This window comes from Trichosurus vulpecula, chromosome 1 (assembly GCF_011100635.1).
Source record: "Trichosurus vulpecula isolate mTriVul1 chromosome 1, mTriVul1.pri, whole genome shotgun sequence".
NCBI lineage: Eukaryota > Metazoa > Chordata > Mammalia > Diprotodontia > Phalangeridae > Trichosurus > Trichosurus vulpecula.
The window spans coordinates 284,370,900-284,391,283 of NC_050573.1; the positions used below are offsets into that span (position 1 = coordinate 284,370,900).

The 20,384-nt window shown below is 37.9% G+C and overlaps 1 protein-coding gene across 1 annotated transcript in view; it reads left to right on the forward strand.

The window, feature by feature from the left end:
• Positions 1-20,384, forward strand: part of PREX2 (phosphatidylinositol-3,4,5-trisphosphate dependent Rac exchange factor 2) — a 422,543-nt gene that overhangs the window by 223,993 nt on the left and 178,166 nt on the right. The window contains exons 20-23 of the mRNA XM_036740899.1: positions 4,125-4,261; positions 12,640-12,757; positions 16,650-16,834; positions 19,817-19,978. Coding sequence (XP_036596794.1) covers positions 4,125-4,261; positions 12,640-12,757; positions 16,650-16,834; positions 19,817-19,978 — 602 coding nt within the window. The remainder of the gene's footprint in view (positions 1-4,124; positions 4,262-12,639; positions 12,758-16,649; positions 16,835-19,816; positions 19,979-20,384) is intronic.

Here is a 20,384-nt window from a genome sequence, read left to right on the forward strand (position 1 = left end):
TAAGCCAATGCAATGATAGTGTTATTCATTAATAGCCTATTGTATTTATTCAAAAGCTGAAACAACTGAGGACTTAGTCAGGAAATAAGATCAGACTATGGAAGGATACTGAAATAAGCTAATAAATGAATGACATTTTATTACAGAGACATGGTCTCTGTATTTATGCCTGAACCTACAAAGACAGAGTGAATTTAAACAAATATCTGGATAATTGAGGATAAGAAGATTTGTTTTTGCCTCTGTATCCTTAGCAAACTGGGGCAGCTAGGTGGTGGAGTGGATGGAGTGCTTGGCCTGGAGTTGGAAAGATCTGAGCTAAAATCTAGTTTCAGACACTAGCTGTGTGACCCTGGGCTAGTCATTTAACCTTGTTTTTTTTTTTTAAATTTAATTTAAATTTATTTATTTAACATATTTGGTTTTCAGCATTGATTTTCACAACAGTTTCAATTACAAATTTTCTCCCCATTTCTACCCTCCCCCCCACTCCAAGATGGCTTATATTCTGGTTGCCCTGTTCCCCAGTCAACCCTCCCCTCTATCAACCCCCTCCCCTCTCATCCCCTTTTCCCTTCCTTTCTTGTAGGGCAAGATAAACTTCTACGCCCCATTGCCTATGTATCTTATTTTTTAGTTGAATGCAAAAACTTTTTTTTTTTTGAACATCTGATTTTAAAACTTTGAGTTGCAAATTCTCTCCCCTCTTCCCTTCCCACCCACCCTCCCTAAGAAGTCAAGCAATTCAACCTAGGCCACACATGTATCATTATGTATAACCCTTCCACAGTACTCATGTTGTGAAAGGCTAACTACATTTTGCTCCTTTTCAACCCATCCCGCTTTATTGAATTTTCTCCCTTGACCCTGTCCCCTTTCCAAAGTGTTTGTTTTGATTACCTGCACCCCCATCTGCCCTCCCCTCCATCATCCCCCCCCTTTTATTTTTTTTTATCTGCCTCCCTCTTCTTTCCTGTGGGGTAAGATACCCAATTGAGTATGTATGGTATTCCCCCTCAGGCCAAATCTGATGAGAGCAAGGCTCACTCATTCCCCCCTCACCTGCCCTCTCCCCTCCTCCCACAGAACTGCTTCCTCTTGCCACCTTTACGTGAGATAATCCACCCCATTCTATCTCTCCCTATCTTCCTCTCTCAGTATGTTGCTCTCTCATCCCTTAATTTCATTTTATTTCTTTTATTTATCTTCCCTTCATCTTCAACTCACCCTGTGTCTGCTCTCTCTCTTTTACATATATATATATATACACACACACACACACATATATATATAAAAACAGACGTATATATATGTATATATATACACATACATACATATACACATAGGTATATACATACATACACATTCACTTATATATATACATAAAAATATACATATATATATATATATGCATATTCCCTTCAGCTACCCTAATACTGAGGTCTCATGAATCATACACATCATCTTTCCATGTAGGAATGTAAACAAAACAGTTCAACTTTAGTAAGTCCCTTGCAATTTCCGTTTCTTGATTACCTTTTCATGCTTCTCTTGATTCTTGTGTTTGAAAGTCAAATTTTCTATTCAGTTCTGGTCTTTTCACTGAGAAAGCTTGAAAGTCCTCTATTTTATTGAAAATCCATATTTTGCCTTGGAACATGATACTCAGTTTTGCTGGGTAGGTGATTCTAGGTTTTAATCCTAGCTCCATTGACCTTCGGAATATCGCATTCCAAGCCCTTCGATCTCTTAATGTAGAAGCTGCTAGATCTTGGGTTATTCTGGTTGGGTTTCCACAATACTCAAATTGTTTCTTTCTGGCTGCTTGCAGTATTTTCTCCTTGATCTGGGAGCTCTGGAATTTGGCAACAATATTCCTAGGAGATTTCTTTTTCGGATCTATTTGAGGAGGCGATTGATGGATTCATTCAATTTCTATTTTGCCCTGTGGCTCTAGAATACCAGGGCAGTTCTCCTTGATAATTTCCTGAAAGATGGTATCTAGGCTCTTTTTTTGATCATGGCTTTCAGGTAGTCCAATAATTTTTAAATTATCTCTCCTGGATCTATTTTCCAGGTCAGTGGTTTTTCCAAGGAGATATTTCACATTGTCTTCCATTTTTTCATTTCTTTGGTTCTGTTTTATAATATCCTGATTTCTCATAAAGTCATTAGCTTCCACTTGCTCCAATCTAATTTTTAAAGTAGTATTTTCTTCAGTGGTCTTTTGGACCTCCTTTTCCATTTGGCTAATTCTGCCTTTCAAGGCATTCTTCTCCTCATTGGCTTTTTGGAGCTCTTTTGCCATTTGAGTTAGTCTGTTTTTTAAGGTGTTGTTTTCTTCAGTGTATTTTTCAGTATTTTTTTGGGTCTCCTTTAGCAAGTCATTGACTTGTTTTTCATGGTTTTCTCGCATCCTTCTCATTTCTCTTCCCAATTTTTCCTCTACTTCTCTAACTTGCTTTTCCAAATCCTTTTTGAGTTCTTCTATGGCCTGGGGCCAGTTCATGTTTTTCTTGGAGGCTTTTGTTGTAGGCTCTATGACTTTGTTGTCTTCTTTAGGCTGTATGTTTTGGTCTTCTTTGTCAGCAAAGAAAGAATGCAAAGTCTGAGACTGAATCTGGGCGCGTTTTCGCTGCCTGGCCATATTCCCAACCAACTAACTTGACCCTTGAGTTTTTCAGTGGGGTCTGACTGCTTGTAGACTAACGAGTTCTGTGTTCCATGTTTGGGGGGGGATGGTGCCAGCTCCGTCAGACCCGCACTGCTCCTTCCCCAAGAACCCCCAACCCGAACTGGGCTTAGATCTTCGGCAGGCTGTGCACCCCTGCTCTGATCCGCCACTTAATTCCTCCCACCAGGTGGGCCTGGAGCCGGAAGTAACAACAGCTGTAGCTGCCCCACCTCCGCTGCCCCCGGGGCTGGAAGCCGAACAGGGAACTCCTTCCACTCCCGCAGCTTTTCCCACTAACCTTCTCAGCAGTCTTTGGTGTTTGTGGGTTGAGAAGTCTCCTAACTGTCGCAGCTCACTGAATCAGGGCGCTAGGACCCCCTCCGTCCGGCTTCTGGTCTGGATGGTCCACGCCGCTCAGGCTGGGCTCTGCTCCACTCCGTTCCCAGCTCCCAGCTCCGTGTGGAATAGATCTCACCCAGAGACCATCCAGGCTGTCCTGGGCTGGAGCCCTGCTTCCCTCTGCTGTTTTGTGGGTTCTGCCGTTCTAGGATTGGTTCAGAGCCATTTTTTATAGGTTTTTGGAGGGACTCGGTAACAGAGCTCACTCCAGTTCCTGCTTACCAGCTGCCATCTTGGCTCCGCCCCCCATTTAACCTTGTTTGCCTCAGTTTCCTCATTTGTAGAATGAGCTGGAGAAGGAAATGGCAAACCATTCCAGTATCTTTGCCAAGAAAGCCCCAAATGGGGTCATGGAGAGTCAGAATGAACTGAAATAACTGAACAACAACAAAATCCTTATGAATAAATGTTTTTTGAATTATATTCAGATCTCTTCCTTTTGGCCCAATGGATAGAGCACTGGGCCTGAAATCAGGAAGGCCTGAGTTCAAACCCAGCCTCAGGCACTTAGTGATAGTGTGACTGTGGCCACATAACCCCTAGTGGCTGTTGTGAAGATTGGGATAACATCCTTGAAGCACTTAACACAATGCCTGGCACATAGTAGGTACTATCTTCCTAACCTTTTAAAAATTTGTATAATTGCTTCTACTCCTCAATTTGATCAGTAGAACCAGAAAATCTATGACTATATGTATCTCTAAAGTTTTTTGTTTCTTGTTAAAACTTATCTTTTGGATGCCTGTGTTAGATTGTTTCAGTATAATTCTGCTTCAATGTTAAGCTATTGGCAATTAAAATCATAAATGGCAAGATGACACATTTTAGACTTTCTGACTTTAGGATTACATGTTTTAGGAAATTAGATTGACAAGTGATCTTAAAAGGGAAAAAACCCTAATTAACATTAGAAAGGTTGCTTTGTAATAGTTTTGCAAATTAATTTCTAATGAGGTATTGAAAGTATTTTCTTTAGTTATAACTAGAATAACATGTTAAAAAGCACATATTTAAGTTAAATTTTTGCAATTTCCCCGTTTTTTTTTTAAAGGTACTGTGGCTGCAGCTGCTGGTCTTCACCCTGGACAGTGCATAATCAAAGTAAATGGAATTAATGTCAGCAAGGAGACACATGCCAGTGTAATTGCCCATGTCACAGCTTGTAGGAAATATAGACGACCAATGAAGGTAACTGCCCCTTGTGTTTAAAGCTGTTTTTCAGCTTGTTCATGCTGAGTAGAAATCTATGCCTAACCTGTAGTACAGAAAAGCCCAACAATTAGATAACAGCAGGATGATGCTAATTTCCTGCAAAAGTCAGCTTTTAACTCAGCATTACAACTCTCATTTTGACAATGCATAAAGATGGTTTTATTCATATACAACTGACTATTGTTATTTATGTCACAAAAGTGTGAGTTTAAAGAATTGCATTCTTTTGTTACAGAATAGAACCATTGCCTATTTAGAAGGTGCTCCTAGAAAAGTTCCCATTTTAATGTCAGAGCTAACTTCATCATGTTAGAATTCTGAGGGTTGGTCTTTTTCTTGACCCTGTAATGGTTTAGAAAATAACATTCAGCTATGCATGTGTGGGAGTTTAAAGAGTGCCTTTCTGCGTCTGAAATGTGCCTGTATTTCTACAATGTAACACTGTCCCAGAAGAAACTCAGTGATTCATGCAATTTGTGGCTTGTATTTGGCAGAGGCAACCAGATGCCTCCGTGTATACAGCACTGGGCCTGGAGTCAAGAGGACCTGAGTTCAAATTTCACCTCTGACACTTGCTAGATGTGTGATCTGGGCTGGTCATTAACCTCTGTTTGCCTTAATCCACCAGAGAAGGAAATGGTAAACCACTCCAGTATCTTTTCCAAGAAAACCCCATGGACCATGCTATGTTCCATGTGGTCATGAAGAGTTGGACAGGGCTGAACGACTGAATAACAACATATGATTTTAAAAAAGTTAAGCAATATGTTCTTGCCATTATTTGAAATGTAAAACCTGTCATATTTTTTCTGAGGCTAGCTAACAGAATCCAAGGATCATAGAGCCAGAACTAGAATGGAGAGACATTAGAGTTCATTGTGTCTAAATCCCTTACTTTACAGATGAGGAAACTGAGACCCAGAGAGATTAAATGTTGTGTTCCAAAGGTGACACACAGGTCACAAAAGACAGTGTGGGAATAAGTGTGGGAGTTAGCTCCTCTAACTCCAAATCCAAGTACTCTTTTCAATGCTGTAACTACTTCCTCAAAGTTCTCCAAACCTATTTGACTCTAAAAAACCTATCCTTATGGCCAAAGAAAAAGAAACATTTAGAACCTTACTTCACAAAGCCACGTCCCAAAAACAAATTCATTGGATTGTTTTTTTAATGTCTCCTACTTAAGGAGGTAAACAGACATTTTATTTTTTTTTATCCAGACTTGTGAAATAAGCAAGAAAAATTCCTTCATTTAGATATTATGCATTCATATTAGCATTATGAAGAGATTTTCATGCCTCTCATAAAATCTCAAGTGCTGGAAATGTTTTCAGGGTCATTCAGTTCAACATGACTGACTAGAAATCCTCAAGTTGTCATCCAGGCTTGAAGAATTCCAATGATGGAGAACCCACTACTCCATAAGGCAGCCTACTGTTCTCCTTTGTACAGCTCTAATTGTTAGAACTCTCCCCATTCCTTTACCGCCAACCCCATTCCAAAGCCCTTGCCATTATATTGAGTTGACATTTGTCTTACTGCAACTTAAACTCATTGTATGTTGCTCTCTCCTCTTGAGTCAAGCAGGAAAAAAAATGAAATCCTACTTTGTCATGATGGTGGGTTTTTTCTTTTCCTATTTTTCAGCTTGTTTTAGTAGATCAAGTTTGGATATTTTTGTTTACAGAATATATTTTGTCGATATCTTTGATTTTTACATGACCAAAATTTCTCCAAACATCCCACTTATTTTCTCTCCCTAGAAAGCATTCCAGCATTATAAAAATAGTTTTAAATAAAAGCCAAAAAAAGAGGAAGAGAAAAAAGTCAGCAAAACTGATCAATACATTGAAAAAGTCTGAAAATATATTTATTGTTCCACACCTATGGGATACAGCACTGCAAAAGAGTGGGGTTGAAGCGTATGTTCATATCTTCTTTTTTATTTAACTTTTTATTTTCCCAATTACATGTAAAAATAATTTTAACATTATTTAAAAAAAATTGGAATTCCAAATTAGGTCCCTTCCTCTCTCCCCTTATCCCTCCTTGAGATGATTAAGCAATTTGATATAGGTTATATATGTGCAGTGTCATGACAGTTTTTCAATACCAACAATCCTGTGTATCCATTTCAGTCTTCTTTTTCTTCTTCTTTTTTTTTTTTTTTAGAAAACTCCCCTTCTTCATCATCAAAATTGTCTGTGTTTGTGTTGTCAAATTTCCATTCCTGAGAGAGTCCCAACTCTATTCAGCTACCTTTCCCTGTAGAATTTTAGATCATGGTATACTTTCACTTTTAGGAATTTTTTTTAAATCCACTTTCCCCAAATCTAGGGTGGTCATTAAGCTATGCTTGAATTCCTATATTTTTTTAACATGAGCTCCTAAAATAACATAGTTACTGTTTTTAAATTTTTGTTTTCAGTTTTCAAGCATTTATTTTTCCCCTTCTTACCTCCTGTTACCCAATGAAAAGAAAGGAAGGGAGGAATGGAGGAAAGAGGACAGAACTTTTCTATCATATAAGCATAGTCAAGCAAAAAAATTTGCAGATATGCTTATTTCTTACGGTTTCCATCATTTTGACCTAGGAAGTTAGTCAGTATCAGAATAGGAATACTAATTCTTCTCATTGTTTTCTTCATATCTTGAATAATTAAGAACTCTTCATTCTTTTTTTAAAGGTGATTTGTTTTTGTTCATATGTATAAAAGGATCATCCCTTCTCAGTAAGGGAGTGTGGTGAAATGGAAATAGTATTAGTTTTGTAGTCAGACCTGCCTTCCAATCCTGGTTGTATTATTTACTACTTATGTGACCATGAACAAATTACTCAATGTCCCTGAGCCTGTTAAGATAATCAGACTTTAGTCTGTTCCTCCATGTTGGGATGCTAAGACTATCAAGTCTCCCCTTTGTTTGAATTGGTTGGAAACCTTTTGCTGTCTTTGTTTTGGAATATTTCTCAGCTATTTCTCAGCACTGAGGCAATCAGGAGTCATTGACTTGTGGGGAACTTTCACACACTCAGTCTAGGTGAGGTCAGAGCCCTCGGGGCTCCGAACAGGATGTAATTGAGGGGAGCTTGGTGTTTGACTTTTGGGGCACTCTCATGGAAGGAGTGTTGAGACTCTGGGCAAGCCTCTATAACTGCCCCCGCCCCCCCCCCCCGGCTTTGATAACCCAGACAGATATTGGTGTTTCTCTGGTAACTATGAATTGTGATTTGAAGCAGACAGGGTCTGTCTGTTGATGTTTGTGATTTCTGTTTGTATTTGCCTTGAAGTTCAGGGAGCTGATCTTTTCCCCCAGAACTAAGTGGATGATATGTGCATGTTTAATTAAACTGAGATCATTAACCCCTTACAGTTGCTTTCCTTAGAAAAGCAGATCAAAGAACCTGTGTTAGCAGCCCCCTGTGTGCTGGTTGTTGTTGGTTTTACACAGCCACAGTAGCTGCCAGCAAGATTGTTGTTACAGAGCCTAACTTTCATCACTTGAAAAATAGTATCAGTGATATGAGTATTAACTATGCGGTTGGGATACTTTGTAAATATTAAAGCATTATATAAAGAAATATTTATTGTTGTTATTATCCTTGTTGTTCAATCATATCTAACTTTTCATGACACCATTTAGGGTTTTCTTGGAGTAGTTCTGGAGTGGTTTCCATTTCCTTCTCCAGCTCTTTTTACAGATGGGGAAATTGAGGGAAACAGGGTTAAATGACTTACCCAAGGTCATACAGTAAGTAGCTAAGGCCAGATTTGAACTCATGAAGATGAGTCTTCTGGACTTCAAGCCTGGCATTCCATCCACTGGGCTATCTCACTGACCCGTATTATTATCCTACCTCTTCATTGTTTTCTTGCCAGATGAAATCTATCCTGCTGCTAATGAGATGAAGAATAGTATAAACCTAGGTCTAAAACTAGAGGGGCCATATGGGAGGGGGCTTTCAGAGAATGTTTATATATACATATATATGTAATATTTTACACTCATGTTATCATGTATAATTAAAATAAAAATGTAACAAATATTTTTTATAAAAATTAAGTATTGGAAATAAGTTTATCAATACAATAGCTATGCTTTCTTGCTGACTATATTTAAATTAATTTCACTGCAAATGATATAATAATACTTGCTTAATTTAGATGTTAAAATGAATTAAAAACATTGTTTTGGATAATAAATACAGTGTTTTTATTCATTAAACCTTTTCCCCCTTTGTTTAGAATTTTTAAAAGTAGCAATTCTATTTAAGTTTTACTTCTTTATACTTCTCCAGCTTACTTCAAAGTAATTATTTATCAGTGATATGACCAAAAGATGGGGAGCTAGGAGGAGAAAGATGAGTAAGAGCTGTTGTCATTCAATCATTTCTGAGTCTTTGTGACTCCATGGATCATACGGTCTGTGGGTTTCTCTTGGCAAAGATACTGGGGTGGTTTGCCCTTTCTTTCTCCTGTGGATTAAGGCAAACAGAGGTTAAGTGACTTGCCCAGGTAACACAGTTAATAAGTAAGTGTCTGAGGCTGGACGCGAACTCAGTTCCTGACTCCAAGCCTGGTGCTCTATCCACTGAGCCACCTAGCTGTTTCCATGAGTAAGAGAGGATGTAAATAATTCACAAAACTTCATAATTAGTCTGTGATTAATCAAGGGTTATTTATGTATTTTAGGCTTTGAAAAGAACCTGGTATTATTCATGTGCAATAGGAATAAATAGGCAGTTTAAATTCACACGATGAGACATTGAGCTTTTGCCACTTAATAGTTTTATCACTATTTTATCTGGAAAATGTATTCACCTTTTAAGGAGATACAACCCTTGGCACTGCCTTCATGGTAATTTCATCCTCCTCTTTTCTCTAAAGAAGACAAGAACCATTGTTTTAATTATTTTGCAGAATCTTTTTTTTTAGAAAGAGATTAGATTAAGAGGTAGTTTTCAGTAGTCGATAAAAGATGGTTGATTCAAAAAAAGCATTAATTATATTGAAAGAAGGGATGGCAGGAGCCAGGTTACATATCTCATACCATTATAGATCATGCTGTCATCAGTAGACTCGCAATACATCTTTGAAATTAAGTTAGACATATTTTAAAAGTTTATGGTAAAAGTCTTATACAAAAATATCCATGATTGAGTAATTTCAGTGGATAATTTTTAGGATAAACCATTCAACTTGTCACAACTTTTGTTTTGTTTCACTATTGTTTGGTTTAACTAATATTCAATTACCTTTTTTCACATTTTCATTCTTTTAAAACAAGGTACCAGAAAAATAAACTGGGCTAAGAATTTTGAACCATATGTAAATTATATACTTTAATTTTTTAATTCCATACTTTATTATGTAATGTTTTTTAGTTTTCAGCATTGACTTCCACAAGATTTTGAGTTACAAATTTTCTCCCCATTTCTACCCTCCCCCCACTCCAAGATGGCATACATTCAGATCGCCCCATTCCCGAGTCAGCCCTCCCTTCTGTCACCCCACTCCTCCCCCCCCATCCCTTTTCCCCTTACTTTCTTGTAGGGCAAGATAAATTTCTATGCCCCATTGCCTGTATATCTTATTTCCCAGTTGTATGCAAAAACAACTTTTTTTTGAGCCTGCTTTTAAAATATTGAGTTCCCAGTTCTCTTGCTTCTTCACTCCCCACCCACTCTCCCTAAGAAGACAAGCAGTTCAACATAGGCCACACATGTATCATTATGCAAAACACTCCCATAAATAGCCATGTTATGAAAGACTAACTATATTTTCCTCCATCCTATACTGTCCCTCTTTATTCAATTTGCTCCCTTGACCCTGTCCCTTTTTCAAAAGTGTTTGCTTTTGATAACTTCTTCCCCTATCTGCCCTCCCTTCTATCATCCCCCCTTTTTTATCACCTTCCCTCTACTCTCCTGTAGGGTAAGATATTGTATATGTTATTCCCTCCTTAAGTCAAATCTGATGAGAGCAAAATTCACTCATTCCCTCTCACCTGCCCCCTCTTTCCTTCCAATGAACTGCTTTTTTGCCACTTTTATGTGAGATAATTTACCCCATTCTATCTCTCCCTTTCTCCCTCTCTCAATATATTCCTCTCTCATCCCTTAATTTGATTTTATTTTTTAGATATCATCCCTTCATATTCAACTCACCCTGTGCCCTTTCTCTCTCTCTCTCTCTCTCTCTCTCTGTATGTGTGTATATATATATATGTATATATATATATATATATGTATGTATGTATGTATGTATGTTGTCTTCAACCAACCTAATACTGAGAAAGGTCTCATGAATTACACACATCATCTTTCCATGTAGTAATGTAAGCAAAACAATTCAACTTCAGTAAGTCCCTTATGATTTCTCTTTCTTGTTTACCTTTTCATGCTTCTCTTGATTCTTGTGTTTGAAAGTCAAATTTTCTATTCAGTTCTGGTCTTTTCATTGAGAAAGCTTGAAAGTCCTCTATTCCATTGAATGTCCATATTTTGCCTTGGAGCATTATACTCAGTTTTGCTGGGTAGGTGATTCTTGGTTTTAATCCTAGCTCCTTTGACCTCTGGAATATCATATTCCAAGCCCTTTGATCCCTTAATGTAGAAGCTGCTAGATCTTGTGCTATCCTGATTGTGTTTCCACAATACTCAAATTGTTTCTTTCTGGCTGCTTGCAGTATTTCCTCCTTGACCTGGGAACTCTGGAATTTGTCTACAATACTCCTAGGAGTTTTATTTTTGGGATATTTTCTAAGAGACGATTGGTGGATTCTTTCAATTTCTATTTTACCCCCTGACTCTAGAATAGCAGGGCAGTTCTCCTTGATAATTTCTTGAAATATGATATCTAGGCTCTTTTTTTGATCATGGCTTTCAGGTAGTCCAATAATTTTTAAATTATCTCTCCTGCATCTATTTTCCAGGTCAATGATTTTTCCAATGAGATATTTCACATTGTCTTCCATTTTTTCATTCCTTTGGTTCTGTTTTATAATCTCTTGATTTCTCATCAAGTCACTAGCTTCCACTTGCTCCAATCTAATTGTTAAGGTAGTATTTTCTTCAGTGGTCTTTTGGACCTCCTTTTCCATTTGGCTAATTCTGCCTTTCAAGGCATTCTTCTCCTCATTGGCTTTTTGGAGCTCTTTTGCCATTTGAGTTAGTCTGTTTTTTAAGGTGTTGTTTTCTTCAGTGTATTTTTCAGTATTTTTTTGGGTCTCCTTTAGCAAGTCATTGACTTGTTTTTCATGGTTTTCTCGCATCCTTCTCATTTCTCTTCCCGATTTTTCCTCTACTTCTCTAACTTGCTTTTCCAAATCCTTTTTGAGTTCTTCTATGGCCTGGGACCAGTTCATGTTTTCCTTGGAGGCTTTTGGTGTAGGCTCTTGCACTTTATTGACTTCTTTAGACTGTATGTTTTGGTCTTCTTTGTCAGCAAAGAAAGAATGGAAAGTCTGAGACTGAATCTGGGTGCGTTTTCGCTGCCTGTTCATGTTCCTAGCCAACTGCTTGACCCTTGAGCTTTTTGTCAGGGTATGACTGCTTGTAGAGAGTTCTTTGTCCCATGCTTTAGGGTCCAAGCGTTTCTGTTTTCAGAGCTACTTCTACACAGCAAGCTCTGCCCCACCAGCTCTTCTCCTCCCCCAAGAACGGCCAACTAGGACCACGACCAGATCCAAGCAGTCTTTGTCCTCTTGCTCTGATCTCCAGCTTAATTCCTCCAACTGGGTGGGCCTGGGGCTGGAAGCAACCACAGCTGGGACTCTGGAAGCAGCCCCAGAACTGCACCACTTCCACCACCCCAACAGCTGTGGCCAACTGCACACACCTTTCACTCAGATCTAACAGTTTTTTCCACTTATCTGCTCTGTTGTCTTTGGCGTATGCGGTTTGAGAAGTCTGGTAACTGCTACAGCTCAATGATTCAGGGCCCTCCCGCCTGTTCTGCCCAGCTCCTGGTCTGGTTGGTCCTGGTGCGGCCCACTCTGGGCTGTGCTCCACTCTCCTCCCAGCTCCGTGCTATAGACCCTTCCCTGGGACCATCCAGGCTTTCCTGGGCTGGAGTCCTGTTTCCCTCTGCTATTTTGTAGGTTCTGCAGCTCTAGAATTTGTTCAGAGCCATTTTTTACAGGTGTTTGGAGGGACCTCGCGGAGAGCTTAAACAAGTCCCTGATTTCAAGCCGCCATCTTGGCTCCAGCCTAAATTATATACTTTAATAAGTGTTAACGTGAGGGAACTTTTATATTGTGTGGTTTTGTTTTACATACATGCATTCATGTGTACTTTTATTGACTGCTGCAATGAGAGAGCATTTACATCCTTTGGAATTCTTTCCCATTTCAGCAAGATTCCATCCAATGGGTCTATAACAGTATTGAGAGTGCCCAAGAAGACCTTCAGAAAACAAACTCCAAACCTCCTGGTGATGATGGAGGGGATGCATTTGATTGCAAGGTAGAAGGTATGACTTTTCGCCTTATACCATTCTTTTTTGTTTCTGTTTATCCTATAACTATGGATCTTCTTCAACAAAAGTACTTCAGTGAGAACACCCCATCGATTACGAAAGTGAAAGAGAAAATCCCTTTCTTTTAAAAGCTTTGGGAAATCATGGCTTATTACTTGCATCACGTGAAAAAGGTAACACCTCAATTGTGTCACTGTGAAATACCAAGTTACTTCTGAAATCAAGATATTTTCTTAGAATTGCACTTTCACATAAATGTTTTGCTAGTCAGATACTTTATGTACTCTAAGTGTTCCATGTAAAATAATGTAATAATAGCATATATTTCTGAAATTTGTTACATTTGTAAAATTGAAAATTGATTTTCATTCTAATTTTAAGACTTAGTCAAGCTGGCATAGTATATTTTTCCATGCCAACTAAGTCCAAACTCTTTACCTTTTTCACCCTTCATCCACATTTGAGAGAAACTTGTGTAAAGGCCAAGTTTTTATCTTGTAATTATGTTCACTCAGGACTCAATTCTATAGTGAATTGAATCTTTACCCTTGTGGTTATTTTTGTGTCCTTCAATTTTGAAGAGAACCAGTGACATCATGGGGGTGATGCCTTGACTTCAGAGTGAATTGCATTTAAGTGAGGCAGAGTCCTCAGTCTCACTCTCTTTCTGAGTCATCGAAGTCCAGTGGCAAGACAAAAGTCAGGATGGACTAGTGATGGTTCCAGATGTAGTGAATGACCTTGACATCTTCATGTCTGACCAAGCTCTGAGCACTCCATAGCACCTGCTTCAGCCACCTTCGTGGCCTTTGGAACACATTTTTCTCATTTTCCCATTCCACCAGGGAAAGACCTCACATACTTCGGATAGATATCCCTCTAGCTCACTAATAGGTTTGAGGCCTCTAGATTACTCTTAACCTGGTTATCTTGATTACCCTTAACCTGGTCATCTGCTGAAATCCTTTATCAGGGTGGGGCCCCTGTGTATGCTACAGCTTCTTGGAGCTACAGGTGAGAGTTAGATGAATTAGTGGACTCTAAAGGTGGTTGAGAAGCCCTGAAAAAGGCACAGCAAGCCCTAATGCAAGAGGTGCTAGTCCTCCTGAATACTCCATAAGCCTTTGTAACCTCACCCACCACCCACTTAAGTCACATTCAAGTTGATCCAATCAAAGTTTCTGTTGCATACTACATCCAAGGCTTGCAGACAAATTCCATCACCAGACAATTGTTCCCATATCCCAAAGAAGGAAGTAAAGGAAATGAGCTGAGGTTACTTTTAGGCCACCTCCTTGTTAAAATATCTACCATTTAGGATTGTCTTACCTTTGCCAGGGGAGGTCCAAATGATGTACTGTCAAGCCAATCAGAAGGAAGACACACCTAGTTTTAAAAGACCCTGTCAGCCCTCACTTAGGGTCTTTGATCATTGAGAGAGGCCACTGACCCAGTTTTTTTGGTTACTGCTAGCCTAATAAATTGATCATGCTTGGGCCATTGTCTTTCAGTTTATCTAATTTTCAAATGTAATACAGTTTGCAAGAGCCTGAAATCAAGAAGACTAATTTTCATTATTTCAAATCTGGCCTCAGATACTTAGTAGCTGTGTGACCCTGGGCAGGTCACTTAACTCTGTTTGCCTTAGTTCCTAATCTGTAAAATGAGCTGGATAATAGCAAAGCAGTCCAGCATCTTTGCCAAGAAAACCTAAAATAGGGCAGTTAGGTGGCACAGTGAATGGAACACCGGCCCTGGAATCAGGAGGACCTGAGTTCAGACATTTGACACTTACTAGCTGTGTGACCTTGGGGCAAGTTGCTTAACCCCATTACCTCCCCTGCCCCTCCAAAAAAAAAAAAAGAAAACCTCAAATAGGGTCACAAAGAATTGGACATACTTGAACAGCAACAATCTAGTTTACAAAACATTTTATGTCTGCTTACTCATTTAGGGTAGCTAAGTGGCACAGTGGATAGAATGCAGGCCTGGATGAGGAAGACCCATCTTTGTGAGATTAATTCTGAACCCAGACACTTAATGTCTGTATGATCCTGGGCAAGTCACTTAACCCTGTTTGCCTTGGTTTCCTCATGTATAAAATGAGTTACAGAAGGAAATAGCAAACCCCTCCAGTATCTTTGCCAAGAAAACACCAAATGGGGTCACAAAGAGTCAGATACAACTGAAATGACTTAATGACAACACCATGTGCCAGAAAATATGTCTGGCACTGGGAATACAAAGGAAGAAAAAATTGCACAGTGTTTATGATTTCCTTTAACTTCATATGGGTGAATGACTTCCTGATGCTTCTGAAAATCATTTCAAAGTGCCTGTATGAACAGTGATCCATGCTAGGCACTGGGAATATAAAGAGGAAAACGAACTCTTTTACCCTGGACACCCATTTATTGGAAAGTCACATAGAGATGGATTTAGATTCCATGTGGTGTGTCCCCCCCCATCTCCCCACCAAAAATCAGCTAAAGAAATAGGGACGCAGAGAGACTACATAACTTCCTCATGTCCACATAGGTAGTAAGTGGCAAGCTAGGATTTAAACCCAAGACCTCTCACTCCAAACCCAGCCTTCTTTTCATTTTACCACAGTGTTGATCTCCTTGTCTCTGCTCTCCTGTCCCTCTATTTCATTTGCTACACAGCTGCTGATTGATATTCCTAAAGCACATTTATGACCATGTCATTTCTCTGTTGAAGGGTGACTCTTTGTTGCCTTTCAGAGAAAACACAAACTCCTTTTCATGATATTTAAAGCCCTTTACAATTTGGCTTCACCAATCTGTTCAGTCAGAAACATAGTCCAAATCAAACATGCTAAGAGCTAGTTTTTGCTAAATACCAATGAGACTACATATGACCTCCAGTAGAACTGATGCTCCAGACATTCAGGATTCCTTCTAAACTACTTATGATGTTCTTAGGACACAGTCATCTTTGAATTTTGATTTATGCCTATGTGGATCTATTGCCATAGTTATTCTCCTCTTGGCAGTCTCTTAACTAGGTATTTATTGATTATTCATTCCTTCTCCCCCATAGTATATGATGTTACCTAGAGGCAGGGACTTGAGTAGTTGTTCCATTGGATAGGGAAGAGGTTGCTTGATGAACTGCCTTTTTATACCTTTTTGAAGGAGTCTGGATGTTCTTACTTAAAATCTCATTTTTGACATATCATATTTTCCTCATCCATAACACTCCATCTGAAAGAACTACCAAAGTAGTGCTATATACTCCTTATTTCTTGTCACATTTGCTTGTCATCATATGGAGGCAGATTAGTGTAGTAAAGGAAGTATTGAAATTGGAATCAGAAAACGTGGGTTGGAATCCTGGCTTTTTGGCTTATTGGTAGTGTGATCTTGGGCAATTAATACCTTTGAACTGGTTTCATAAGCTTTAGAATGAGATAGTTGTACTTGCATTATCTATCTGCAATTTCTGATTAAATTGGTTTTATGAATGTGAATCTCTATAAAATTGAGAGATCATCATTATTGTTTTTATTCTTACATTATTAATTCCTATGCCTGAAGAAAAATAAAAGATTTATTTGGCAGAATTTGTTTGGAAAGTCACTTAATATCTCTCAGCCTCGTTTTCCTCATCTGAAAAATGAGGAGTTTTAATTATATCACCTCTAAGATCTTTTCTACTTCTAAAAATTTGATCCTTTTTCTCATGTTATGGAGTTTGTAATACATGTGTATATACTTACAGCAAAAGAGTTATCGAGGACAATTCCTTACCTTTGGGTTAGTGGACTTCATTTGCAAGTACAACAAAGATCTCTTGAATTTTATTTACATCTAAGAAAGTTCATTTCTCTGAACAGACTATATTAAAATTATCTTCATTCTAGAGGTAATTGACAAGTTCAACACAATGGCCATCATTGATGGGAAGAAGGACCATGTGAGTTTGACTGTAGACAATGTCCACCTGGAATATGGTGTTGTATATGAGTATGACAGCACTGCAGGCATAAAATGCAATGTGGTAGAAAAAATGATTGAACCCAAAGGTTTCTTCAGCTTGACTGCAAAGGTAAGAGAGCTCTTTGGACCAATGGGGTGGTAATGAAAATAAATATTTTTGTAACTCCTACCAGTTAAAAGCAGTTAAACCAGCTTTAAAAAGTTTTAAAAACTTAGGACTTTTTGAAAAAGTTATTTATTGAACTGTTTTCACCATGTTTAATTATATTTTTTTTCTATTACCCCACCCCATATCTGTGTGTACCTTTTCTAGTCCACTGATCTATTTTTCTATTTTTAGCTGTTAAAAGGTAATTTTGAGAATTACTGCTATATAATATAGTTAAAGACCTGATCATTGTATTCCCTTTTACTCCTATTTTCATACTTTCTACAGAGACTATTCAGATATTTCAAATTAAAAAAAAACAATTAGGTAACCTGCCTATCTTTTTTTTCAGGTATTTATAGAAAAAGCCTTGGCTTAAAAATAACTGTAACCTTTTCTGTACTGGTTTCTGGCTAATTAATTGACACAACCCTGCATTTAAGAATTTTGAAACATTGCTGTTGTTAGATAGTAGCTCATGCTTATACTTTTATATGCTGAAAGTCTACATAGACTAAGGATACTAAATTTATATTCCTGAGAAGACTGATTTCATGCTATTATGTTTCATTTACAATTTTACATTTAATTGTGATTGGCATAATTCATTTATGAAAGTCAGCATGTCTTGATTTGAGCAACTACCTCGTAAAGTGAAATATATATTTTAGAACAACAAAATGGTGATATTTGTTAGTTTCCTGACTGAGGGATATTTTCTAACATCCATTTTAAGTTCTGAGAATCTACGTTGTTATATCAATGCTTGGGTTGTAAAATATCAGACAAAATAATTTTCAATGTTCTTAACTCTATCTATAGTGTTATATATTAACTTACAGGAGAGCAACTTGATTTAATGAAAAGAGCAAAGGGCTTGGAAATAAAAGATCTGAGTTCAACTTCTAACACTAGTTTACGACCATGGGCAAGTCACTTTTATCCTCACTTACAAAGTATGTAGAATGGGATTGCAGAGGGCCAGATCTTAGAAAGTCCATTCTGGGATAAGATACAGGCCAGAGGTCTGTTCTTGCCCTTGGGCTGATAAATTGGCACATGTGCTCTCCATCCCCCTCACCCCATCACCATATATGTGCTGCTCAGGATGAAGGCTCTTCAAGCCTCCTCAGTACACACGTGCTGTCTCCAAAACCCCAAGGCACACAGGTGCTAAATACCACCTGTGGGCTATTAACATAATATTGTTTACAGCAAAAGGGGAACAAAAGCAGAAGAAAGTCATGCATTATGCAAATGCCTCACATGTGGATTTGTTGATTCTGCTTGCCTAAAAGGTATATAAGCCCTGTCCTTCAGTTAAATAAACAGAGCTGTTCTTTACTTTTCCACCTGGCCCATGTTTTCTTTTTACTCTCTGCAGCATTAGGCCATCTCTGGCCATTTCTACGCCACAGCCCCTGGGGGCATGGGATAATACTTTCATTTTCTGCCTTGGGGTTTTTGTGAAGAATACATGTTGTATTGTATGTTGCATAAGTGTTAGCTATCCATAGTCCCTTCTGATGACTTATTATGGCAGGCAGGTGTGGTGCTGGGCTCTCAAAGGCAATGCCAATGGAAAGCAAGCTGTAGTTAATCCTATCAAGCTAGGTATGGATAGGCTCATCACCAGGTTGCTACAGGGTGATGTATTTTTTGGCCATAGCAACTGTGGGAGATCATCTATTGACTGTAGAGTGGTCTGTTCTTTCATAAATGGAGTACTCACACTGACATAATTAAAGATCTGAGACTTACCCAGCCCTGTGACTGTAGTCCATGCTACTTCTGCAATCCCTCTTCCTCCTCTCCATCCCTACTTCATTTCCACCCATGCTGTGTTTTATTTGTGATTTCTTGTATATTCCATCCATAATATTGAAAAAACATCAGACTAAAAGTGTTAAGGAATGTGAGATTCTCTGCCAAGTCCCTCCTTGTCATATTTATCTATGGTTTGCATTGGATGCCTAGTTGAGAGACTCTAGTCAGTTATGTTCACCTGGAAACACTGAAAGACATTAAAATGACCTCAGTTTTGGTCTGGGTGTATATGTCTAAATAGTTTTAGCTAAGATATTTCCTTCTTTCACAGACTGGGAATCTGGCTCTTGATTTTAGTTTATATGTCTCTGACATTTTTTTCTTAAAAGATAAAAGTATAAAATAAATATTTATTATTAAATCCTTTTTTCCCAACTGGCATGCATCATAGAGCAATTTTGAAGAAGATGTCCTTCCAAGGAAAGCCAGATCCTTAATTTTTAAAATTTCATTATGAATCCCAAAATTCGCTTAAGGGAACAGTCTACATTTGTCAGTAGGGCATCTATCTTAGTTTAAGTCTCCTGTCCAGGTTTACAGAGTTATTAAGTAGATAATAGGATGATAAAGATTCAAAGATGAAGTGAACTTTAAAAGTTCAGATATATTAAAATATCACTCACCATTAATTTCATTTCATTGGAAAAATCTCATGACTTAATCAAATCTAAATGTTTAGATATACAACCAGTCTGATTATTAAGCAGAATTTATTAAATAGAAAAGCCATGTGGATAAGCTGAGATAAAAATATATGATAATGATTTATACTGTGATGAGAAAGACACTGTTTTCCTATAGCTGTGAAAACTAGTCTATTCCTTTTTCTCAATATTTGAAAGAAAATAATTCTAAGTATATCTTCCCTAGTTAACATTTATAATGTTTCTTTTCCATAAAAAGGTTGGCTTGCTCCATTTTCAAAGGCAGTCAACAGCCTTCAAAACGTGAGCCCTCAGATATGTGAATTTATCATTATTCAACATTTTTGAATATATATACCTCAAGCTACCTCTAAATGAATACATATGAAGTAAAACCCTCCTGTATTACTAATTAATGGCTGCTTAATTTGGTTGATTTTAGTATCTCATTTTGTTGTTTTTCCTCCTACAGATTCTTGAAGCTCTGGCCAAAAGTGATGAACATTTTGTGCAAAACTGCACTAGCCTAAACTCTTTAAATGAAGTCATCCCTGCTGATCTCCAAAGTAAATTTGGCACCATTTGCAGTGATAAAATTGAGCACATATGTAGAAGAATATCCAGTTACAAAAAGGTAATGATATTATGAATTTTTAATGCAGAAACTAGTTGATTGGCAAAAGTTCATTCAATTATTTTCTTTTACAAATGTTTGCCAGTTCATGAAAGTTATTGATGAAACTTGCTACCTACACCAAATAGGTTTCAAAATGTGAAATAATTGGGAAAGCAAGGAATAGTTTACTTATCAGATTTATGGAAAAGCAAAGAATTCATGACCCAACAAGAGATAGAGAGCATTACAAAATGCAAAATGGATAATTTTGATTATGTCAAATTGAAAGGTTTTTGTACAAAAAAAGCCAATACAACAAGAATTAGGAGGGAAGCAGAAAATTGGGAGAAAATCTTTGCAACTAGTATCTCTGATAAAGGCCTCATATCTAAAATATACAGGGAACTGAGCCAAATATATAGGA